The sequence below is a fragment of the Cetorhinus maximus genome, chromosome 28, assembly GCF_964194155.1.
Source record: "Cetorhinus maximus chromosome 28, sCetMax3.hap1.1, whole genome shotgun sequence".
Classification (NCBI taxonomy): Eukaryota; Metazoa; Chordata; class Chondrichthyes; order Lamniformes; family Cetorhinidae; genus Cetorhinus; species Cetorhinus maximus.
In genome coordinates, this window is record NC_135906.1 from 24832684 (window position 1) to 24847545 (window position 14862).

The 14862-nt window shown below is 45.4% G+C and overlaps 1 protein-coding gene and 1 long non-coding RNA gene across 2 annotated transcripts in view; both read right to left on the minus strand.

The window, feature by feature from the left end:
• Window positions 1–878, minus strand: part of LOC144668954 (uncharacterized) — a 30770-nt gene extending 29892 nt beyond the window's left edge. The window contains exon 1 of the mRNA XM_078531459.1: window positions 320–878. Coding sequence (XP_078387585.1) covers window positions 320–792 — 473 coding nt within the window. The 5' untranslated portion in view covers window positions 793–878. The remainder of the gene's footprint in view (window positions 1–319) is intronic.
• The window catches only part of LOC144668955 (uncharacterized), a 43071-nt gene extending 30734 nt beyond the window's left edge, over window positions 1–12337 (minus strand). The window contains exon 1 of the long non-coding RNA XR_013573569.1: window positions 12186–12337. This is a non-coding gene — a long non-coding RNA (uncharacterized LOC144668955). The remainder of the gene's footprint in view (window positions 1–12185) is intronic.
• Window positions 12338–14862: the final 2525 nt, after the last annotated feature.

The following is a 14862-nucleotide window of genomic DNA, read 5'->3' on the forward strand; positions in this document are numbered from 1 at the left end:
TGCCGGATCAGGTTTCTGCATTGAAAACCCTCCCAGATACCCTGCATTCCTTATTGATCATTCTGCTGGTGGCGGGGTGGGGTTGCTAAAATGCTCTTGCAGAGAACTGGCATGGGCACAAAGCACTGAATGCCCAACTTCTGTGCTTTAACCACTCTACAAGCGCAAGATACTTTCACACAGGAAACTTAACACATATGCTGGCTGAGAAGTAGAGGGTTACACTGACGGCGACCAATTTAGAAATGGCATTCAGCGCCGCGAGGGTTAAAGGATCAATGGTTCGTCCACAAGCAGAAGGATTAAGAAACAAACTAACCTGTTGATGAGGGGGTGAGGGTGGTACTGGGTGGCGAGGAGAGTGCTGGGGATTGGCAGCGAGGCAACCGGGTGGTTTGAGAGCTGCACCATCCTACTGTCGGAGCACTGGATGAGGGATGGGATTGGATGCAAGGCTGTCAGCTCTGTGGTCTGAACGATTCTGCCCCCTCCATTGATCTGGTGGTTGTCAGTCGCTGCATGAATCTTGCTGTGTCCCAGGCTAATCACTGGCATCTCCAATGGCAGGTTTTCCGAGGAGCTCAAAGGGGTTTCTATGGAAACCGGTTCAGATGCGTCTTGTTTGCTTGACTGAGTGGCATCCTTGGGGGTCGAGTCAGGAGCTTGGGTCGTGATTTCCCCTCGGTCTCCCTCGTTAGTAGGGGACTCACTAATTTGCCCTGGCTCAGTCTTCACAGGGCTGCGATTGTCTCCAGTGCTCGGGGAAGAAGGGGACACGACTTTCTCCATCATCTTTCTCCTTTAGCCAGTGTGCCTCTCATTGAATTGAAGAACACAGCGCCGGCAATCTAATAGTCTGGCAATCCACTTGGGTTTAGCTGTGGTGGAGAGAGAGAGAGAGAAATATGAAATGACAGTAAAAAAAAAAGAGGGGTAAACAACATAGAAGAAGACACCTTAACCGTTTGAAGACTGTGCTTCTTTTATTTTCTGACACTAAGGTACTGGATGGCAAAACACAGAAACAATGGAGCAGGGGGAGGCCATTCAGCCCCTCGAATCTGCTGTACCGTTGTCAGATCATATGGATTTGACACCAGCCTGATTTAACTGCCTTAGTAACGTTATCCCTCACTCAGTTCAAAGCAAAAATACTGCGGTGCTGGAAATCCGAAATAAAAACAGAAAATGCTAGAAAAACCTCGGCAGGCCTGGCAGGATCTGTGGAGACGGCAGAGTTAACATTTCGAATCCATACAACTCTTCCTCAGAGCTCTGAAACGTTAACTCTGTTTCTCTCTCCACAAATGCTGCCAGACCGGTTGAGTTTTTCCAACATTTTCTGTTTTTTATCTCAAACTATAGCTCCAATTAACAACAGAAATCGCAGACTGTTGTGGGGAACATTCTAGGACACTCTAGGGCAGGGTAGGACAGTGGTAATGTTGCTGGGCTAGTAATCCAAAGGTCTGGGCTAATACGCTGTAGCCATTTAATTAAAAAAAAAAATTATTTCATAGGATGAGGATGTCGCTGGCTGGGCCAGCATTTGTTGTCCATCCCTAGTTGCCCTTGAGAAGGTGGTGGTGAGCTGCCTTCTTGAACCGCTGCAGTCCATGTTGTGTAGGTACACCCACAGTGCTGTTAGGAAGGGAGTTCCAGGATTTTGACCCAGCGACAGTGAAGGAACAGCGATATATTTCCAACTCAGGATGGCGTGTGGCTTGGAGGGGAACTTCAAGGTGGTGGTGTTCCCATGTATCTGCTGCCCTTGTCCTTCTAGATGGTAGTGGTTGTGGGTTTGGTAGGTGCTGTCTAAGGAGCCTTGGTGAGTTCCTGCAGTGCATCTTGTAGATGGTACACACTGCTGCTACTGTGCATCGGTGGTGGAGAGAGTGAATGTTTGTGGATGGGGTGCCAATCAAACGGGCTGCTTTGTCCTCGATAGGATTAAGCTTCTTGAGTGTTGTGGGAGCTGCACTCATCCAGGCAAGTGGAGAGTATTCCATCACACTCCTGACTTGTGCCTTGTAGATGGTGGACAGGCTTTGGGGAGTCAGGAGGTGAGTTGCTCGTTGCATGATTCCTAGCCTCTGACCTGTTCTTGTAGCCACAGTATTTATATGGCTAGTTCAGTTCAGTTTCGGGTCAATGGTAATCCCCAGGATGTTGATAGTGGGGGATTCAGTGATGGTAATGCCATTGAATGTCAAGGGGTGATGGTTTTGGGAGATGGTCATTGCCTGACATTTATGTGGAGTGAATGTTAGTTGCCACTTGTAAGCCCAAACCTGGATATTGTCCAGGTCTTGTTGCATTTGGACATGGGCTGCTTCAGGGCCTGAGGAGTCATGAATGGTGCTGAACATTGTGCAATCATCAGTGAACATCTCCACTTCTGACCTTATGATGGAAGGAAGGTCATTGATGAAGTAGCTGAAGATGGTTGGGCCGAGGACACTACCCTGAGGAACTCCTGCAGTGATGTCCAGGAACTGAGGTGATTGACCCCCAACGACCACAACCATCTTCCTTTGTGCTAGGTGTAACTCCAACCAGTGGAGAGTTTTCCCCCGATTCCCATTGACTCCAGTTTTGCTAGGGCTCCTTGTTACCACTCGGTCAAACGCAGCCTTGATGTCAAGGGCAGTCACTCTCACTTCACCTCTGGAGTTCATTTCTACTCCCCATGTTTGAACCAAGGCTGTAATGAGGTCAGGAGCTAAGTGGCCCTGGTGGAAACCAAATTGAAATAAAAAGCTAGTCTCAGTAATGTTTTTTTTATTTGTTCATGGGATGTGGGCGTCATTGGCTAGGCCAACATTTATTGCCTATCCCTGATTGACCTTGTTCAGAGGGCATTTAAGAGTCAAACGCATTGCTGTGGGTCTGGAGTCACATGTAGGCCAGACCAGGTAAGGATGGCAGATTTCCTTCCCTAAAGGACATTAGTGAACCAGATGGTGATCATGAAACTACCAGATACCATAAAACCATCTGGTTCACTAATGTCCTTTAAGGAAGGAAATCTACCATCCTTACCTGGTCTGGCCTACACGTAACTCCAGACCCACAGCAATATGGTTGACTCTTAACTGCCCTCTGAAATGGCCTAGCACAACCACTCAGTTGTATTCAAGAAGGTGGCTCACCATCACCCCCTGGAGGGCAATGAGGGATGCTCACATAGAGTCATAGGAGTCTACAGCACAGAAAAAGACCCTTCGGCCCATCGAGTCTGCACCGGTCATGAAAGAAGAAAAGTTGTAAAACCCTTCCAAATTTTTAGACATCTTTTAACTTTTGAATTATAGTACTTTTGACTACCACAGGACGTCCCAAAACGTTTTACAGTCAATGAGGTATTTTTTGAAAACATTGTCACTGTTGTAAAGTAGGAAACACAGCAGCTCCTTTGTGCACAGTAAGCTCCCACAAACACCAGCGTAATAATGACAGGCTAATCTGTTTTTTAGGGCTTGCTTGAGGTACAAACGTTGGCCAGAAAACCCGGGAGAACACCCCTGCTCTACTTCAAATAGCGCCATGGGATATCCTACAGCAAGCTGAGCAGTTTTAAGCCAGAGACTTGAGCACGAGATCCAGGCTGACATTTCAGTGCAGTGTTGCAGGAGTGCTGCACTGACAGAGGTGTTCAGAGGTGCTTGGAACTCACTGCCTGAAAGGGTGGCCGAGTCAGAAACTCTCATAACATTTAAGGAGTATTTAGATAGTCACTTGCGTTGCCATGGCCTCCAGGGCTATGGGCCAAGCGCTGGAAAATGGGATCAGTGTAGTCAGATCTTTGTTGACCGGCGCGGACACGATGGGCCAAATGGCCTCATTCAGTGCTGTAAACGTCCATGAGGTGCTGTCTTTCAGATGAGTTGTTAAACCCAGGCCCTTTCTGTCCCCCCTCAGAAGGATCTAAAAGATCCCACAGCCAGTATTTTGAAGAGGTATTCTCCCCAACATCCCGGGGCCAACATTTATCCCTCAACCAGCATCAAAACAAATGACCTGGTCACTGACGCGTTGCGTGGCTCTCCGTGGGAGCTTGCTGTGTGCAAATTGGTTGCCATCTTCCCTGCTTTACAGCAACAATTTACTTCAGGGCTGCGAGTCGCTGAGGTTCTGACGAGCGCCACGTGGAGGAAGCTTCTTAACGAGCTGAGTAACGGAGACAACAGAAGGACAGGCCGAAGGGCCTGGGAGGAAAACTGAATCTGAGTTACGATGGGATCTAAATAACGTGAGGGATGTTTTCTGCTTGAGAACATCCGATTTCAATGGAGGAAAGGTGTGCGTGTCCCAGGCGGACAGGAACTTTACTTAATTTGCATTTCTACTCCCCCCTCCCCACCTTCTACCCTCCCTCATGATTTGCCTGTGATTTGATGGGAGTTCTCCACCCGTAAATCTCAGTGTCTCGGAGCTCGAGCCCGCCTATCTCAAGCTGCCACTTTGCCTTCTCGAACTTTAGTCAAGCACTTTATTCGACTAAGCCAAGCGCTTCTGACGCATTTTGCCATGAATCCATCATCAGGTTCCGAGCTTCCAGTACAACTCTCTCTAGCGACTGGGAGGAAACGCCCACAATTGCCAATCCCAGCCCACGGTTCCAGGAATTGTCGTTTGCTCGAAGCAGTACCCTGGAGATCAGGCAGAAAAATTATCCGGACATTTTCAATTCTCTTTGAGTGAACACGTTCCCTTATTAGTTATCAAATAACTTCACTGGAGCTGGGAAGGGGGGCAAGTTGACTGAAGCTGCAAATTATCCAGTTGTGGAACAAAGAGACTTTTTCCCATTCCGGTTTGGCTGTTGGCAGAGGGATTGGCACTTGTGTGGCAGTTGGGTCGACCAATGGTGGAAGCAGAAGGTCACGTGGCGAAACCTCCAGGAATACATCCAACCCGAGTTGGCAACGTGGGTTCCCTAACGTGCAAGACTCCGTGACTGGAGCGCCACTTTGTAAAAGGATCCCAGTATTCTGGACGACTCTGCCGGAAATACCAAACACAGGCGGGCTTCGCCAGTTACCATGCCCCTGCATACAGCCTGCCCCGCACCCGCACTCTTGCTGCCAGGGTTACCATGGATTTCCCCGCATTCCTCAAAGCCAGTGAAAACAAAGATGGCGTTTGGCCTCCACTCAAAATGATGAAGGGCTTTCTCTGATTTTATGAAGGACTTTGTTTGATTAAATAGGTAAGGAACTGTTTACACTGGCAGGAGGGTCGGTAGCCAGCAGACGCAGAGTGAAGGCAACTGCCAAAGGAACCAGAGGAGTTCTGACCTGGAATTCACTGCCTGAAAGGGGGTTGCAAGTAGACTCAATAATAACTCACAACAGGGAACTGGATAAATACACAAACCATTTATAGGACTGTAGGGAAGGGTGAGGAGTGGGGCGAATTGGATAGCACTTTCAAAGACACAGTGGGCTGAATGGCCTCCTTCTGTACTGTATTATTCTGTGATTGGTCTTGTTATTCATGCGATCATGTTCTTGAAACAATATTTTTGCTTTGAAAAGTTGCCAATCCTTAGTTCTCACCGGTCTCCTTGTTATTCTTTGCAAATATTTGCAAAGAGGCTTCCTTGAAAAGTTTAACTGCTTACTCACGCTGGAGCACAAGAAAGTGCCAAAAGAAATGTGACAAGAGAAAGATAGGGGTGTGTGTGTGTGTGTGTGTGTGTTGTGGCATTGTCTATTGTGTGGCTAACACCTTGGTGACTTTTGACCACAACAGTGTAAAACCACCATTCCACACAAAAGGTTTCTCTTTGATATCAAGACAGATATCTTAACCCCGATGACAAAGTAGTGCAGTGCAAATAATCTTCAGATTCTTTCTAAGAAAACTGAGGCCACATGACTGAAGGTTTGCTAGTTCAAGGAGATCCTAGAAAAATTGCGACTGAATTGAAGCTTCAGGTAGATGCACAGAATAGAGGGTTTTTTTTAATTCTTTCATGGCGTGAGGGCATCACTGCCAATGTCAGCATTTGTTGCCCATCCCTAATTCACAGAATCACACAGAATCACACAGTGCAGAAGAGGCTCTTCAGCCCATCGCGTCTGCACCGACATGTGAGAAACACCTGACCTACCTACCTAATCCCATTTACCAGCACTTGGCCCATAGCCTTGAATTTTATGACGTGCCAAGTGCTCATCCAGGTACTTTTTAAAGGATGTGAGGCAACCCGCCTCCACAACCCTCCCAGGCAGCGCATTCCAGACCCTCACCACCCTCTGGGTAAAAAAGTTTTTCCTCACATCGCCCCAATCCTCCTGCCCCTCACCTTGAACTTATGCCCCCTCGTGACTGACCCTTCAACTAAGGGGAACAGATGCTCCCTATCCAACCTGTCCATGCCCCTCATAATCTTGTACACCTCGATCAGGTTGCCCCTCAGTCTTCTCTGCTCCAACCCAAGTCTATCCAACCTCTCTTCATAACTTAAATGTTTCATCCCAGGCAACATCCTGGTGAATCTCCTCTGCACTCCCTCCAGGGCAATCACATCCTTCCTATAATGTGGCGACCAGAACTGCACACACTACTCCAGCTGTGGCCTCACCAAGGTTCTATACAACTCCAACATGACCTCCCTACTTTTGTAATCTATGCCTCGATTGATAAAGGCAAGTGTCCCATATGCCTTTTTCACCACCCCACTAACATGCCCCTCCGCCTTCAGAGATCTATGGACACACACGCCAAGTTCCCTTTGCTCCTCAGAACTTCCTAGTGCCGTGCCGTTCATTGAATACTTCCTTGTCAAATTACTCTTTCCAAAGTGTATCACCTGGAGTCTCCAGGAATTAAAGATTAATCTTTCAGACAATGCTGTGAGTAAAACTAGCAGAAACATTACATTAGAAAATAACAAAAAGGGTTGAATTTCTTTGAAACGTATTCAACTATAAAAAAAATGGAGATGGGTCGCTTGGGAGGTCATGTGGCCAAACCTCCAGAAATTGATTCCAGCAGTGTTGGCAACCCTACAGCTGAAGGGTGAATAGAGTTACCATGGTCCATAAATTTAAGATTAATTTTAATATTAGCCTCATCAGACTATGATTTGTAGACTCTTGAGCATCAGGGGCACTTGGGGCCAGAGCTATTTATTTTTTTTCATTCATTCATTCTCAGGGTGCGAGCATTACTGACAAGGCCAGCATTTATTGCCCATCCCTAATCGCCCTCGAGAAGGTGGTGGTTAGCCGCCTTCCAGTGCAGACATGATGGGCTGAATGGCCTCTTTCTGTGCCGTGACTTTTCTAAGGTTCCATGGTTCTCAAGCTGCTGCAGTCCACGCGGTGTAGCTACAGCCCCTGTGCTGTCAGGAAGGGAGTTCCGGGTTTTTGACCCAGTGACAGTGAATAAATGTTCAGGTGCTCCACCATTTTCAAGTTAGGCTCTGGCAAGAAGGATGATTACTTCAGCAAGATACCAAAAGGCTAATTGCATCGAGGGATGGAGAGCCCATCGAAAGTCAAGAGTGGCGGGGGTGGGGAATGAACTGAATGGACTGACCAACACATTATAAAAGAAAACTTGAAAGAACTTGCATTTATATAGCACCTTACATGACGATGCAAAGCCCTTTATAGCCAATGAAGTACTTTTCCAAGTATAGGCGCTAATGCAATACAGGGAATGGGCATACATGTGGACATTCAGATTACAAGCAGGTGTTACTTAGACATATTAACACACAGATAAATAGATAATACCTAGATACACACGCTACTCTCCTTCAAGTGTTCATCTATATTCCCTTCAAATTTGATGTGACTATCAATGTGGGACCAAATTCAGTTTGTTTTAGCAGGGCTGCCTTTGCTCATCCATATTCTGAATCCATCAAGAAACTCCCCATCCAGGTGACAATACAGAGAAATCTCATGTTACAATAATGTTTAGTGGCTGAATTCCCTCCACTAGTATACTGCTTAATGTCTACAAGTAAAATTCCTCTGTGATCCGGTAATGCCTCAGTTTTAAAATTCTCATCCTTGCTTTCAAATCCCTCTCTATGTAATCTCCTCCAACCCCGTTTCTTTTTTTTTAATTCATTCACAGGATGTGGGCATCGCTGGCTAGGCCAGCATTTAATGCCCCATCCCTAATTGCCCTTGAGAAGGTGGGGGTGAGCTGCCTTCTTGAGCCGCTGCAGTCCATGTGGTATAGATACACCCACAGTGCTGTTAGGGAGGGAGTTCCAGGATTTTAACCCAGCGACAGTGAAGGAACGGCCGATATATTTCCAAGTCAGGATGGTGAGTGGCTTGGAGGGGAACTTCCAGGTGGTGGTGTTCCCATGTATCTGCTGCCCTTGTCCTTCTAGATGGTAGTGGTCATGGGTTTGGAAAGTGCTGTCTAAGGAGCCTTGGTGAAATGCTGCAGTGCATCTTGTAGACAGTAACTGAGGAGGATTTGCTTCAAAGAGCTCTCTCCTTGACACCTCTCCACAGCTGGGATCATCTTCTTGCATTTCCAACTACCAACCTTTCACTATTACTGATTTAATCTGAAATCGCTATTAGAGTATTCATTGCAGAAAGTGCTGACTGGTATAAGTACTATGACTAAGTAAGAAACTCCAAAGTCAGCTTTTATTGCCTATTTTAAAAAAAAATCCCAGTTTCATTTTCAGGTTTTATTTTTAGCTTCTCAAACACCAGGGTGGAAAAAAGAATGAGAGCTCAAAAAATAGGGTAAACGCAGAGAAAAATCGAAACTCACGGCTTCCAGTGATGGAGCGGTTAAAATCGGGGATGTGCACAAGGCCAGAGATGGAGGAGTGCAGGGATCTCAGAGGAACGTGGGGCTGGTCAAGGTTACAGAGATAGGGCGGGACAAGGCCATGAGGGATTTGAAACCAAGGGCGAGAATTTGAAACAAAAAAAACAGAAAATGCTGGAGAAACTCGGCAGGTCTGACAGCACCTGTGGAGAGAGAAACAGAGCTAACGTTTCAAGTCCGTATGACTTCTTCAAAACGTTAACTTGGTTTCACTCTCCACAGATGCTGCCAGACCCGCTGAGGTTTTTTTCCAGCATTTTCTGTTCTTGTTTCGAGTTTCCAGCACCCGCAGTATTTTGCTTTTATCTTAGGGAGAATTTTAAAATCGAGGCATTACCGGACCTCATAGAGGAATTTTACACGGACTCATTAACAAGCGCACTCGTGGAGGGATTCAGTCACTCAGTATTATTGCAACATGACATCAATGAAGCAAGGGACCAACAAAGCACAGTTAAGCTGACAACACATAAGTATCACATCGTTTACAGTCACCACTGGTTCTGGGCCTCACGAGCACTTCCAAGAGTAAGAGAAGTTTCGATGATTATAATTACTATCAATACATTTTTTTTTTCGCAGCAGAACACGTTTTTTCAGCATGGTATTTGTGAACGGGCTGTGCACTGGAACATAGGCACAAGGGGAAGTCATTTAGCTGCTTGAGCTGGTTTCGCCATTCAATGAGATCATGGCTGATCTGTGACCTAACTCCATGGGTTGGAATTTTACTCCGATGGGGATTTTATGGGGCTGTCGTGGAGGGGGAGGGGGGCGGGGCTGTAAAATCCGGCAAGCCGTTCAAAAGACCATAAAATCCCAGCTGGTGTAAAATTCCGCCCCATATTTGCCTTTGCCCCATACCCCTGAACACCGCTCGATAACAAAAATCTCAGTTTCAAAGTTATAATTAACGCAGCATCGACCGTGGTGATGGGGAGGGAAGTCCCAAACCTCCACCACCCTTGGAGTGTGTTTCCTAACTTCACTCCTGAAAGGTCTGATTCTAATTTTTAGACTCTGTCCCCTAGTTCTGGACTCCCCAGCCAACGTGAATAGTTTCTCTCTCTCAACCCTACCTGTTTCCCTTCATGCCTTGAAAGCTTCAATCAAATCACTCCTCACCCTGCTAAATTCCAGGGAATACAACCCTAGTTTGTGTAACCTCTCCTCATAATTTAACCCTTGTAGTCCAGGTATCATCCTGGTAAAGCAACTCTCCACTCCCTCCTCCACAGTGGATGTATCCTTCCTAAGGTGTGGCATCTGGCACATAACACTTCAGGCGCAGTCTATCCAGGGCTTTGTAAAGCTGAAGCACGACTTCTAGTCCCCTAGATATAAAGGCCATTTCACCCCTGTTGCTGGGTGAGGTTTAAATGTAGCGCATCACTACAATTGTATTGTGGAATACTTCCTAATGACGCAGATATTGAGACTGTTAACGCTGAAGTTTAATTTTTTTAAATTTGTTCCTGGGTCATGAGCGTCGCTGGCCCATGAAATGACATGACATGAATTTCTCGGGACATGACATGACATGACATGAATTTCTCGGGGCATGACTTGACATGACATGACATGACATGACATGAATTTCTCGGGACATGGCATAACATGACATGACATGACATGAATTTATTGCCCTCGTTCAGTGGGCATTTTTAAGAGTCAACCACATTGCTGTGGGTCTGGACTCACATGTAGGCCAGGCCAGGTAAGGACACCAGATTTCCTTCTCTAAAGGGCACCAGTGAACCAGATGGGTTTTTACAACCATCGACAATGGTTTCATGGTCGTCATCAGTCTTTTAGTTCCAGATTTTTATTGAATTCAAATTTCACCATCTGCCGTGGTGGGATTCAAACCCGGCCCCAAGAGAATTACCCTGGGTCTCTGGAACACTAGTCCAGTGACAATACCACTCCGCCCCAAATTGCAGTGATAAAAGCAGAAAGTGCTGGAAAAACTCAGTCGGTCTGACAGCATCTGCGGACAGAGAAACAGAGTTAATGTTTTGAGTCCGTACGACTCTTCTTCAGAGCTCAGAGCTTTTCCAGGATTTCCTGTCATTATTGGGTAAACCTGTTATGTGGGCTCACTTATTCAGACTAGACACATGAGAACAGTTATACATATTTAACGATCCTAAAATTCAATTCTGACCTGCTTCCCATTTCTCTTCACCTACATCCCTAACCAGTAAAGGAATGATCGTGAATTATGGTCATGAATTTGATTCTTCAATAAGGTTGCTAACCCTGGTGGGACATGTTCCTTGAGACTTTATGGCTTTACCTTCCATCTCCAACTGCCCTGCTTAGTAAAGCAGAATTTTCCCCCTATAATCCAGTATTTTTAGAATTAATAAATGGAATGTTCAAACAAATTGGAAAGAAAACTGTTTTTTTAATGTCTCTTATGATTTTTCTCCAGGGTTTGCACTACCCAGGATGGTCGGTAACCCTGTATTTATATAAAGCCCCAATCCCATTCCTGACTGTGACACTGATCGAACTGCAAAAAGCAAAATACGTCAGGGGCTAGAAATCCCAAATATAAACAGAAAATGCTGGGAAATCTCAGCCGGTCAGGCAGCATCCACGGAGAGAGAAACAGAGTTAACGTTTCAGGTCAATGACTCTTGAGTTCCGATGAAGGGTCATCGATCCGAAATGTTAACTCTGTTTCTCTCTCCACAGATGCTGACAGACCTGCTGAGCATTTTCAGCACTTTCTGCTTTTATTTCAGATTCCCAGCATCCACAGTATTTTGCTTTTATATTAATTTTGCAGTGTCTGTTCTGAATGGCTTGTCTGACCAGTAAATGCAGTGTATCCACTGTGCTAATTATACAAACAGGTCAGAATTCAGGTGATTCAACACATACCTGACAGTGCGGACGATGTACACACCAACCTCTAGGCTAGATTTTGGGAAATTTCAGGGTTTCCTCTCAAGGTCAGGGGCAAAATCCGCGTCTACTGAAACAAATACAGAAAGATCGGGGAGCAGAGAGGACCCTACCCATAGGACGTGAGTGATCTTTTGATGGGAGTCGTGTGTGTGGTGGAAATTGCTACTGTCTTTGGCCTGGTTTTCTGTGACAAGCTCAGTTTTACATGAACAGGTTCCTGGATGTATTTGAACAGGTTTGTTTACCAAAAAAAATTATAGATTTAACATACACGAAACTGATACTACCTGTAGCTTATTTGCTTCAGTGCACAATACTTGAGATGTACCATCTACAAGATGCACTGCAGGAATTCACCAAGGCTCCTTCGGCAGCACCTTCCAAACTCACGACCACTACCACCTAGAGGGACAAGGGCAGCAGATAGATGGGAACACCACCACCTGCAAGTTCTCCCCCAGGTCACTCACCATCCTGACTTGGAAATATATCGGCCGTACCTTCACTGTCGCTGGGTCAAAATCCTGGAACTCCCTCCCTAACAGCACTGTGGGTGTACCTACACCACATGGACTGCAGCGGTTCAAGAAGGCAGCTCACCCACCACCTTTCTCAAGGGGCAATTAGGGATGGGGCAATAAATACCGGTGAAGCCCACATCCTTTGAATGAATAAAAAAATATATATTCTGGTTAATTTTAGTGTAGCTGTTCCTTCTAACAATCTCTGACCTAAAGACAATTTAGAATACAGTGTGTGGGTTTCGACTGCACGTATCTCTTTTTTTTTTAAATAAAAAAAATGCCTATTGAGTAAAATACAATTTGAGAATATCACCCAGCAATCGACTGGACCGCTCTCTCCCAGGCTAAACTAATTCACCAGCCTTTGCTGCTGAGTAAACGGGTTTAAAAGCAGCACATCCTTGTACGGAGACTGGACAAACCATGAGGCTTCCAGTCGCCTTGAGGGATCAGACGGGTTTGGCTGGTGTTGGAGAAGCATTACAGGGCATTTGAGTTCCTTTGTAAACTGCAATTATGTCGAAAGTTGCAACATGTCTTGTGTGCAAAGCACCCCCGCCAATTCCTCGGCTTGTAACACTTCACTTGAGGGATCATTTCAAAACGAAGTCCGTGCAAACAAAGTTTCTTCCCCTCGACCCCAAGAGAGACGGATTTTCTCTCGGTTTTTTGACACTTGGAGACCTGTTTTATTTTTTTTTTGGGAGGGGGTGGTCTCCATCGTTTAGCCGCCCGGCTAAAATAATTCCGCTTCTTCCAAAAAAAAAGGACATGAGCAAAAGCAGAAATTATCTCGTTAAAAAAAAAATCAAAAACCAAAAAAAACCCCCCCAAAACAGAAACTGATCATCAAATTTCGCACATTGTACCGCACTTGCTGTAACGCCGTCTTAAACAGGAGCGACAACCTGGAAACGATGGACAGCAACGGCAGGGATTTCTCAATTACTGCCACAGGAATGAAAACCTGGGAAACTGGTCCAAATTTAAGCTTAGTCACATTTTAATAGGATTGGGTTTCAAACAATACAGCTTGCAATCCTCTTAAAGTGACCACTGAGAGATCCTGATGTCTATGGGAGCACACTTTCAGACCCATCATCTATCTATCTATTGCACGGCTCTACAATTAGATTCTTTCTCCTGCAATCGCCTCGATTTTTCAAAGAACCTCAAAATGAATTGATAAATGCCACAAAAACAAAACGTCTTCCACCGATGTAAACCTGTCTCACAACCCATCGAACACAGCCTTCTCAAGGCACTTTACAACTGCTAAAACCTCCAATTCGCCAAATTATTAAAACTCTTCTGGGTCCACCTACTTCAATAATTAATTCTCCAAAAAAAAATGGGTCAAACTTGGTTTAAGCTTGAAACATTTGAATTCAAAGCGATCTTAAAATTCAGGCGAGAGAGCCGCAGCTTTAGTTTGGCATCCAGTTAAATCTTGGGCTGTTATATTGGGGGTGGTGGGGGGAAATACATTTCAACTCTTGTCAGTTTTTAAAAAAAATAAAATATTAAGAGTGTTTATTTGAGCTCATTTGACTTGAGCTGAGCTGAGCTGGTCAATTTCATGTCAGTCACAACAGACACTGACCCTGAAAGGCACTCTTTAAAATTATATATATATAAAAAAACAATCCGGCGGCTGGGATGAAGGGTAAAAATCGAGCCTACTTACCCTCTGTGTGCTCAGGCAGTCTGGACGGAGCCATTTTCTTCAAACTCCATTTGTGGCTGTTGTGCTTTTAAATTAATTATTATTTTTTTTTTTCGCGAGTGCCTGGTCTGAGCAGATTTCCTATTGAAAAAGCAGGAAAGGATGCACTCTTACAAGGTGCAGCCTCGGATAAAAACTCCGAGCAGCCTGTGGAGCCCTGATAAGGAAGTCGCACGTCCAACCCCACAGTCAACTCTGCGTATTTGCCCGTTCTATTGAACATAAGAGGAAACGATTACATAGGAATAGCTTTGCAGCCTTTTTTAATTCTCTCTCTGTCTCTCTCTCTCTTTACAAATCCATTTGAGATATGACCCCCCCTCTCCTCTCCTCTCCTCCTCCTCCTCCCAACAAGTTTCCATTTGTAATATTTATAGACTGGTTATTGTTTAATAATGGGAGCTTAATCGACATTGAAACTGGAAAAGTGAAAGCTGACTATTTTCACCCCCCCCTCTCCTCTCCTCTCCTCCCCTCCTTCAAAATAAATGTATCGGCCTTTCAGATAACCCGTCTAATTTTAAACCCCCGCCTGCTTCAAAATATTTATTTCCAGACCCACATGCTGATAACTTTGCATTGTCCCTTTACCGAAGCGTTTCAGATATTTGTTTTCTTTCTGCGTGTATAAATAGAACATTTTATTTTTTTTGCTGGTTTCGCGAAATGTCACAGCCAGGCTTGTAAATGTTATCTTCCCCCCTCCCACCTTTATTGTGGCTTTTTTTTAAGCTAAAGGCGGGAAACCCAGTAATACAGATGCTGAAATAAAGATCTGGAAAGAGAGATTTGGGTAAGAGGTTGACCCGCTCGCTTCCAATTTCAACAGCACAACTTTGGCTGGTTTTACTGGGATGCCCCACGCAACAA